Source organism: Phyllobates terribilis, unplaced genomic scaffold (genome assembly GCF_046119375.1).
Source record: "Phyllobates terribilis strain yellow unplaced genomic scaffold, ASM4611937v1 Scaffold_1__5_contigs__length_1240528914, whole genome shotgun sequence".
In the NCBI taxonomy this organism is placed as follows: domain Eukaryota; kingdom Metazoa; phylum Chordata; class Amphibia; order Anura; family Dendrobatidae; genus Phyllobates; species Phyllobates terribilis.
In genome coordinates, this window is record NW_027362761.1 from 392,594,334 (window position 1) to 392,605,017 (window position 10,684).

The 10,684-nt window shown below is 40.4% G+C and overlaps 1 protein-coding gene across 3 annotated transcripts in view; it reads left to right on the plus strand.

Annotated features, from left to right (window-relative positions):
- Positions 1–10,379, plus strand: part of MARCHF3 (membrane associated ring-CH-type finger 3) — a 288,564-nt gene extending 278,185 nt beyond the window's left edge. For all 3 annotated transcript variants that reach the window (XM_073676666.1, XM_073676651.1, XM_073676657.1), the window contains exons 4-5: positions 8,348–8,557; positions 9,920–10,379. In XM_073676666.1, coding sequence (XP_073532767.1) covers positions 8,348–8,557; positions 9,920–10,078 — 369 coding nt within the window. In that variant the 3' untranslated portion in view covers positions 10,079–10,379. The remainder of the gene's footprint in view (positions 1–8,347; positions 8,558–9,919) is intronic.
- The last annotated feature ends 305 nt before the right edge of the window (positions 10,380–10,684 follow it).

The window sequence follows — 10,684 nt, forward strand, 5'->3', positions numbered from 1 at the left end:
TTCCCATTATTTTCTCATCTGCAGTGGCTACAAGCCAGCAATGCAGAATTGTGTCATTTGTGGTGGTGTGCTTTATGTGTCCGCTGTGATGGTTTTCATATAAACATAGCACTTCGGAATTTATCATCTTATGGTAAAGTATTTATGTGGATGGCTGGACATAAGTGACAAGCGTGTAACTCCAAAGACACTGCAATGTCAACTCTTAATTATGAAAATATTTATTGAGTGACACTGCAGTGGCATTTGGGTTAAGGTATACAGTCTGCTTACAATGATTACGATGTGATTGCGGAGATTATTGGATACCGCAGGGAGGGTAAACCAACATACTGATAGAATATTCTAACACTCGACTTCTTTAAAGCGAATCTGTCCCTAGCTTTTTTCCAGCTAATCTAAGAGTACCATAATGTAGGAGCAGAAACCCTGATTCCAGTGATGTGTCATTTACTGGGCTGCCTGCTGTATTTTTTGTAAAATCATTGTTATATCAGCAAGAGATTAATACTAGAGGACTAGTAAACCTGCTGCGGTGTAGTGCAACCACGCCCCCATCACTGATTGGCAGATTTCTGCCTATTCACAGTGTACTCGGAAATCTGCCAATCAGTGGGTGGGGTTATACAGAGCTCAGCATTCAGAGAACTGCTAGATCGGCAGCAGGGAAAACCGAAGCAAGCAGCCCAGTAAGTGATATATTGCTGGAATCGGGGTCTCTGCTCTCAGATAGTGAAGCAAAAAGTATGTGACAGATTCCCTTTAACGATGACTAGTTATCGGGACACACAATATAAGCACAATGGTGGGCTAATGTGACACAGGTGACTCCCCAAGAGCTGCCACCATCACCAATGTCCTAAAACACATTTTCTCCAGAGTATATATACACTGTGTTCCAAATTATTATGCAAATAATATTTTCTCAGATTTTCCCAAATTACCTATATGAATTGCAGTCATTGTAATTTTCCAGTCAAATAACTATTAGAGTACAATTGAAAGGTTTTTGTACAAACTGCCTATGATAACAGTATATTTTTACAAAAATAAAACACTCAAACTGCACTCAAAATGCATGTTCCAAATTATTATGCACAGCAGAGTTTTCAACCTTTTCATTTTAATAAAGAACAAAAAAATGGTCATTTTTGAAATTATAAGCATTAGCAGGTTATTACAAACTGAAATCAAACAGTTTTCAACTCAAAACTTTATTCTAGGTGATGTTACATTTGCACATAGGACCCCTTGTTCGAACGGAGCTTCTGAACTCTCTCATTCATTGAATTTGTCAGGTTTTGGATGGTTTCTGCTTCAATTGTTTTGCATGAGGACAGAATACCCTCCCAGAGCTGTTGCTTAGATGTGAACTGCCTCCCGCCATCATAGACACTCCTTTTGATGATGCTCCAGAGGTTCTCAATGGGGTTGAGGTCAGGGGAGCATGGGGGCCACACCATAAGTTTGTCCCCTTTTATGCCCATAGCAGCCAGAGATGCAGATGTGTTATGTGCAGCATGAGACGGGGCATTATCATGCATGAAATGATCTTGCTGCGGAATACACGGTTGTTCTTCTTGAACCATGGAAGGAAGTGCTGTTTGAGAAACTCAACATACATTATGGAGTTCATCTTTACCCCTTCAGGGATCCTAAAAGGGCCGACAATCTCTCTCCCCATGATTCCAGCCCAAAACATTACTCCACCTCCTCCTTGTTAGCGCCGTAGCCGTGTTAGCATGGGGTGTCCATCAACCAGCCATCCTCCACTCCATCCATCTGGACCATCGAGATCATTTCATGCATGATAATGCCCCGTCTCATGCTGCACATAACACATCTGCATCTCTGGCTGCTATGGGCATAAAAGGGGACAAACTTATGGTGTGGCACCCATGCTCCCCTGACCTCAACCCCATTGAGAACCTCTGGAGCATCATCAAAAGGAGTGTCTATGATGGCGGGAGGCAGCTCACATCTAAGCAACAGCTCTGGGAGGGTATTCTGTCCTCATGCAAAACAATTAAAGCAGAAACCATCCAAAACCTGACAAATTCAATGGACGAGAGAGTTCAGAAGCTCCTTTCGAACAAGGGGTCTTATGTGCAAATGTAACATCACTTAGAATAAAGTTTTGAGTTGAAAACTGTTTGATTTCAGTTTGTAATAACCTGCTAATGCTTATAATTTCAAAAATGACCATTTTTTTGTTCTTTATTAAAATGAAAAGGTTGAAAACTCTGCTGTGCATAATAATTTGGAACATGCATTTTGAGTGCAGTTTGAGTGTTTTATTTTTGTAAAAATATACAGTTATCATAGGCAGTTTGTACAAAAACCTTTCAATTGTACTCTAATAGTTATTTGACTGGAAAATTACAATGACTGCAATTCATATAGGTAATTTGGGAAAATCTGAGAAAATATTATTTGCATAATAATTTGGAACACAGTGTAGGTATATGTGCAATGAAATTATCACTATTCACTAGAAAAGATCAGTTTTATTGTGGACATCAGCGCTGAAGCTCCAATACTGTCACAGATCTAACCTGCTGCGTAGCGGACATGTACTACATATCTATTTTGATTCCCATGTCACATAAAAGAATGCCTAGATATAAAATTCTCTGATGTATCTCAAGTATTCATTGTAATAGTTTGGCTTGCCAATATTTCTTATACAGGCATTCCATCTGCACTACCTATAATAAATAACAGATTAACGTTCTTGTAAAGGCAAAGAGACGGCGTAAATATCAGCTATCGGTGGGGATATCTGTATCTGTTGTATTCTCGGATTGTGCTCATATGATAGAGGTAATACTGACATCTGCTGGCCATTACTAACACATACATCTCTACAAGAATTGTGCAATTAGTGAACGGCCACATAGGTGAGTGGTAATTTGGCTTTTCTTCACCCAGGGCAAAGATTTAATTTACCACATTACCCCGCTATCAATTAACCCTGGTGAAGGCAAGGGAGCTTTGCACCTCCTATGGCACACTGCACTCGGGGAACATGCCCTATCAGCACCCCTCTAATTACTCCCCTGCATAGATGCAAACTCAACTTTTATAGTCATAGATTGCTTATATATAGAAATATTTGATTGGTTTGGACCAATGCGTCCAGGACCTTCATCTATTGACCAGAATGCTGCACAGAGCATCTCTCACTATGTGCATCGGTAATTGTCTTCATTAGGAACAGTGTACAGAGGTATTTTCCCTGTAATAGTCCTGCAGGAAGACACACCTGGGACTGGATTCCTCAATAGATTTCTCCCAGCAGTTGAAAACCATATAATTTGTTTCTTAGTGAGTTTCATAACAAAAAAACAAAAACATTATTATTCAGAGCGCACAACCCCTACTGCCAAACGCTGATGGTGCTGAAACAGGAGCCACGTCTACAACAGCCACAGCAGTAGTTACCCACTGATGGATTTCCGTGGAAGCCAAAGCCTGAAAAAGTGCTTCATGTTTTCCATGTGTGAGCATGTAATGCAGGGCATAATAGGATGCCTGACAATTTTAGGCTAGTGCTACACAACAACAAAATACCCTGCTGCTGCATTGGGACGCTATAAGGGCGCAGTCAAACGGGCGTATAACACGATTGCATCACAATGCTTGGACTGGCCGTCAGCTCTCCTGACCCAAGCGTGACTTGCTGCATAGAAATGCATGCTGTCATGCTCGGGTCAGGATAGCAGCCGGCCAGTCCGTGCATTGCAATGCGATCTTCGTCCGTGTGATAAGGACGTCTTACTGCAGCCAAAAAGTGAATGCAGTTGTATTGCGACCTCTACACTACCACTACAAGCAAGTTGCAAAAAATCAGACTCTGTTGGATTTTTTTGCAATTTGCTTACTTGCAGTAGTTTAGGTATTACAATGAGACTCCATTCACTACTACAGCCTACAGCCCCGGGATGCAGCAGCGGCACAGAGCAAATTTCAGTTGCGAGATGGTTGTCGCTGCCAAGATCTCAGTGTTACACTAGCCTTACACTGTCAAGCACACTATGCTGCAGGACTTCTGTACTTTGGGTCCACAAGTAGGAATAAAGAAATTGTAAAAAAAAACTTTATAAAATCCAAGGTTTAAGAAACATACTTTGCTTTTAAATTATAAAAAAAATCTTGCAATAAGTATTGTTATTACTGCAACCATATCAAACCATACTAGCAACTTAATGCATTAGTAATCCCACAGAATTTCTGCTTTTTTTATTCACCACTAGAAATGAGTGAATAAACTTGCAAGACCCTGGTCCTGTAGTGACGTTAATATTCCATGGCCACCAGATGGGAGCCCTGCAAACCACCTTCTACCTGCAGGAATCCCGGCGCCTCTTCTACTTTGTAGAACAGCACAACGCCATCACTGTGGCATGACACATACGTTACAATGTGCTGGGCCTACTAATCAGAAGAAGTGCCAGGAATGCGTAGGGTTTCTGTCCTGACGTGGCCGCTGGACCAGGGTCCTACAATCTGTTTTGCTCTTCACTATTCACCCCACCCGCTTCCCCTAAAAAAAGAGTAAAAATTAAAAGTGTTGACTGGAACTTACATATTGATGACCTATCCATAGGACAGTTGTTTAGAGGTGCAGTACCTGGCAACAGCCACTAAACAATGTATGGCGCTGCTGTGTTCTATCCCAACCACTGCTGATATCCAGCTACCACTGGAGTTGATGACAGCTGGACTAGTTAACAATCACATATTGATGACATATATGGATAGGTTATCGATATGTAAAACCCAGGCAACTGCCTTAATGAAATACACCGCAAAAAAAACAAGATCTCTCAAATCTATATCAACAGTAAAAAAAAATATCCAACATAAACATAATTGTCTTTATCTAAATTGTTTTTATTGTGTCAAAGATAAAAAAAATATGTATAGATATGGTATTGCCATAGTCATAATGACCTGCAGAATACAGTTATCATGTTATTTATACGGCATAGTGAACGCCACCATTCCACTCACCACACCCCAAAAAACTCTTTTAATATACTATCCCACCAAGGACAACATCTGCAAGGAGTTTGTATGTTCTCCCTGTGTTTGTGTGGGTTTCCTCCAGGTTCTCCAGTTTCCTCCCACACTCCAAAGACATACTGATAGGGAATCTAGATTGTGAGCCCCAATGGGGACAGTGCCCATAATGTCTGTAAATTCTCTGAATTGTAAAGCGCTGCGGAATATGTTGGCGCTATATAAATAAAAAGATTATTATTATTATATGTACCTGAAAAGGATGCGACTAAAAATACCACTAGTCCAAGTAAAAAAATCAAGTCATTTTATGGTGCCGATGAAGAAAAATAAAACTGCGCTCAGAATGGGGAAATGAGAAATACATTCTATATAACGAAAATTGAGCTGTTACATAGATAAGTTGAATGTAAGATAAATAGAGAAAGGGAACGTCTGGTAGATTTGATATAGGGAGACTGACCGTTCTGTAAGGTCAGACTGAATTCTTAGCAGTCACATGCTGGGCAGCGCCTGACAGCATGAACATCAGCTCATATAGAGACAGTGCTGGATCTGAGCTGCACACTGATGATCATATAACATGTCGGGATCAGATTGATCTGTGTTTTCTTATACAATTACAGGTAGTCAATGAGAATCTTTTTTTTGGTGGGGGGGTCATTTTTAGTCAAATACAACTGCAAAACCATGCATTAGAAAGTCCCTTTTATGCATTTACGCCACTCGAATGTTAGGGCTACATCTTCACAACATTTGTCACACGACAGATTGCAGCGGCCTGTTGAAACATTGGATGTAACGGTCTCCTATGGTGTCGGGTTGTGACTTGTGACATACCGCAAAACAGGGCTGCAAGTGTTGACTTTTCTGCCACTAGTTGCAAGTCGCACACAACAAACTTGCAATGGACTTCAATGCAAGTCACCGAGACTTATCATCAACTTGCAAAGTCAGAGCTCTAAAATAGTCGCACAAATGCAAGTCGCAGACAAGCTGCTAAATTGCTTTTGTTGCTCACATTTTTGGAGAAATGCTGTAACCTGACAAGTCGCCGTGTAGCCCTAGCCTTACAGGCCCAGACCACCTGCTCAACAATTTCTGTGTCCCAAGGACAGTAGCCCCCAGCACATGACATAAGAACATTGGGGCTGTTTCTACCATGTTTGCTACAAATATTTAGGAGTATAATGATGTAATATCTACATTTTGTCTCTAATTGTCCTCTTTCAACTCTGCAAAATATGGTTGTCTGGAAAAAAATGTAGAAAGATTTTTGGGGACAATCAGGGCGTAAGATATAAAATGTCATTTATTTAGTAACATTCCATATAGAAAAATATAGGTGGATTTAGTCTAGTTTATCTGTTTGAAGGAAGTGTTCATCCGCACTTCATCTCATGGTGGTCGCGTACCATTGTGCATCACCCGTGTTACCTCTCCTCTGTAGACTAAAGCCATCCATGCTGCATTCATCTGAATGGCTGCCATGTAATACTACGTATTCTCTGACGAGCCAGCTGCAGGGAAAGTCTCTAACTGGCCTTGGATTCCCATTTCAAATGCAGACCTTTGCTGGTGATGTTGGGGGGACCCAGGACAGTTAGTTAGGACTGGTATGGTGAGACAGCCGCTTTAAGGCAGCATATTTTTTTACTTATAGATATACTTTAAACTAGAATTGAACAAACCAGATTAGCTCTGCTCTGGTCCAGCGTCCAGTCCAGTCCTCTGTGGCGGCCAGGCCAGGGCAGTCTTCACTTCTGCAGTTGCCATCCTAGTTCCTGTGACGTCATGATGGCTCAGGGCCTAACAAAGGCCAGAGGTGCCCAAGATGTTGGGCAGAGGATACTGGGCGCAGAGGTGAACACTGCCCTCATCTGACTGCAACAGAGCATCGGACGTGATGCCAGACCAGGGCATGAATCTTTTTGCTCAGCTGTACTTTAAACTTATACACCTTCTTAGTTCTCTGCTTTTCTTAAAGGGGTTGACCTCTACTGATTTATTCATGCCTTATCCTAAGGATAGGTCATCAGTATCTGATTGGTGGAGGTGTGACATCAGGAACCTTCACCTTCCAGCTGTTACCGGCATCGGCTGGAAGTTCTCGGATGCTTCCGTAACATCACAGCGCCGTCAGCACTATAGTGGCCACGGCCAGGACTACAGGTCCACCCATTATTTATTTGAAAATGGGTGGATCTGCTGCGTTCTGGCAACACCCGAGAAGTTCCAGCCACCAGTAACAGTCTGAGATAGGCCATCAATAAAAATAATAGTGGCCAAACCCTTTAATAAAATGTGTATTATGATGTGTGCAAATGGACACACTGGAATTGAGCTGGTATCCACATGCTTTACAAGCATCAAACGTTCCAAATGAAAGAACTAAAGGAATAGCCATGGAGGACATGATGCAGCCCATTATCTACTGTACAAGTAATGGAAATTAACATTCCTATATCAGAGTCATCGCATGAAGGGAATGTGTCATAGAAAATATTTGACTCTTTAAATCTATTTGATATGTTAAATGTATTTTTTTCTAAATTATTGCTAATACTTTTTATAATTCTCCATATTACTATGTATATTAAAGAAAAACATTTTTAAATCTGGCAATTTTGACACTAGTTAATACTAGGCTTGTACATTTGGTTTTGTAGAAGCCACTTTTCAGCAGTCATTCTCATTATAGGTCAGATTACAATGTCAGATATATAAAGTATGACTCTATATACAGTGCATAACCCCCCCCCCCCCCCATTTACAATAGGTTATGTCACAGCTCACCTCTTCCCCCTCCCTTCACAATGACCCACTCTCAGATCAAAGCATACATGCAAAGTCCTCCTGTAGAAGTAATTGAGTCAGAGTCTTGATATTGTTGTCTGTGGTCCAGGTAACTGCTAAAAAGTGATTTATAGTAAAGTAGTCTATTGGGCATTTTGGTCAATCTGAAATATTTTGAGGCTTCAGAATTTTATTACAAAAATATAATAAATAGTGGTATAAAAAGTAAAAATAAATATCAAATTTTTAAAAAAAAAATTCCATAAAAAACTAATTTAAGCAATAGGTCATTTTCTGCTGACATATTTCCTTTTTATAAATAGTGTCCATTGTTCAGTCTTCTGTTTCCTCCAAAAAAAATTAAGGATAATTTACAATAAAAGAATGGTGACTGAAAAATGTCAAATATGATGTGTGATTATGAATAACAAGGTCTTTTTATGTCATAGAGAGAATTAATTGCGTTCTCTCAGTCTGTGCACATGGGATATTGGCTTGGTCTTACCCTGTTTCTTTCTCTATGCAGTGGTTAAGGAATCCTGGCCCCCAACATGAGAAGAGGACACTGTTTGGGGACATGGTGTGCTTCTTATTCATAACACCACTTGCCACTATTTCGGGATGGTTATGTCTTCGAGGAGCAGTGGATCACCTGCACTTCAGTAGCCGACTAGAAGCAGTTGGACTTATTGCACTCACTGTTGCACTCTTTACAATTTACCTCTTTTGGACACTTGTAAGTATGTTAAGATTTTCAAAGCAGTCTTTGTTCGTTTGAATCTGTCTGCAGGGTTTTTGATATGTAATCTGAGAGCAGCATGATGTAGGGACTGAGAGATGGATTCCAGCAATATGTCACTTACTAGGCTGTATGTTGCTGTTTCAATAACATCAGTGTTTTATCAGCAGGAGATTATCACTACAGGACGAAGTACAACTGTTCTGTGTAGTCTCACCCCCACCACAGATATAATGTTTTTTTCAATTTTACTTATTGTGGGTATATGAACGTTTCTAAAAGTAAAGTCTAGAAAACAGTGATAAATTGAAGCTAAACATATACTACGAAACTGAATAGATGTTATAATGAATACGCTAGAATATCTCTTTAACATTTGTGTAGCCCTTGTTGCTAATGAACATGCTGTTAGGCCACGTTTAGGGTAAACAATGCTTTTTTCCCCTTGCATCTCTAGGTGTGGAAAATCCACAACATTTAACACTTTGAGCAAATTGGATGGTTTCATGAAAATTCATGCCCACTATGCATTTAAAGATGCTGCAGAACTATGCATTTTCTTGAGTGCATAATCGAAGCATTTCTGCACTAATATACGCAATAAAGGAATTATCCACTACTCGGACAACCAGTTCTGAATCCCTATAAGTATTGAGCGAACGTGCTCAAATAACGTGTTAGCCGAACACGCCAAAAATATTCGGATAAGACCGACCATGCTAGGAGAACACGTTATCCGAGCACATTCGCTCAACACTAATCCCTATCTTTCCCCCCAGTAAAATAATAATACCTATACTCACCTCCAGTACTGGCACTGTTCCAGTGGTGTCAGCACTGTCTCTACCATGGATCACATGCGGCCAGTTAGCACTGTCTTCACTCTCCCCTCCTTCAAACAAATCAAGACATCTAGAGGAAGTGAGAGCGAAGTCGCAGCTCTCGCTTCTACCTGATGTCAATTGTCTGTAGAAGAGGAGAGTGAAGCCAGTGCTGATTAGCCGCAGGGATCATGTGACATAATGTCATGTGAGCCCCAGGAGAGCAAGTGCCAACATCGCTGGAACAGCACCAGCACCGGAGATGAGTATAAGTGTTAAAACGCTTTAAAACGCTGCATGAAATCCGAACCAGAAAAATAAAGAAGCATAAAAAAAGCAAGAAAAGCGCAATAGACAGAGCAGATTGCCATTGCATATTTCAGTGCAGTCACCTGTAGGAAACATGCTTCCAAAAATTAAGTATTTCTGCATATGGGAACATGGCCTGAAATCTAACACTGAATATTCTTTGGTTGCAATTAACATTGTTGGATCATTTTCAAAACCGGTGTTATGTTTTTTCTTCTTTCCCCTCCAGGTGTCATTTAGATACCACTGTAGATTATATAATGAATGGCGTCGGACCAATCAGAGGGTTATTCTGGTGATCCCCAAATCGATCAATTTACCTTCCAATCAACAGTCGTTGCTCGGGCTGCACTCTCTCAAAAGAAATTCTAAAGAGACGATAGTGTGACGAGAGGTCGCCGGGACTTGTCTTGCAGCAACATGCACTGTAGCACTATCTCTCTCCTATCACTTGGACTTCATTCACAGACTGTTAACCCCTAACTTGGATATGTAACCCTCATTTCTCCTGGAGCAACAGAACCAGTTTTAATTTAAGTGATAAATGCTGCAATTATGTATCTGCTAACTTGCCAAACCTGTTCATATAGCCGGTGGCATTTTACATACACTTCTGTAATCCAGCAGCCTTTAACATTTTATTTTGTTTTCTTATGACATTAAATGTAAAAGTACACTTTTGTACCGCATTATCCTTTTCCAAAATGATTTTACCTTCTAGAACTTCTGCAAACAAAGTATTCTGAGAAAAAGATAAAGCAAAGTATTAGAAGTTGGATTTGTGTATGAGCCAATATACTAAACATGATGGAAAATGCAATGTACTGTTACTTGCTCACATCCGAGGGATCCACTTTGTGACTACACGCTGACTTTTGTCTCTGGACGTCTTCAGTAGGATGTTACATATTAGTCACAGTCATGGGTGCAACTTTTTTTTTTTTACCCTATGTCTTAACAATAGTTGCATTAAAGTTATAAGTACACTTGACCG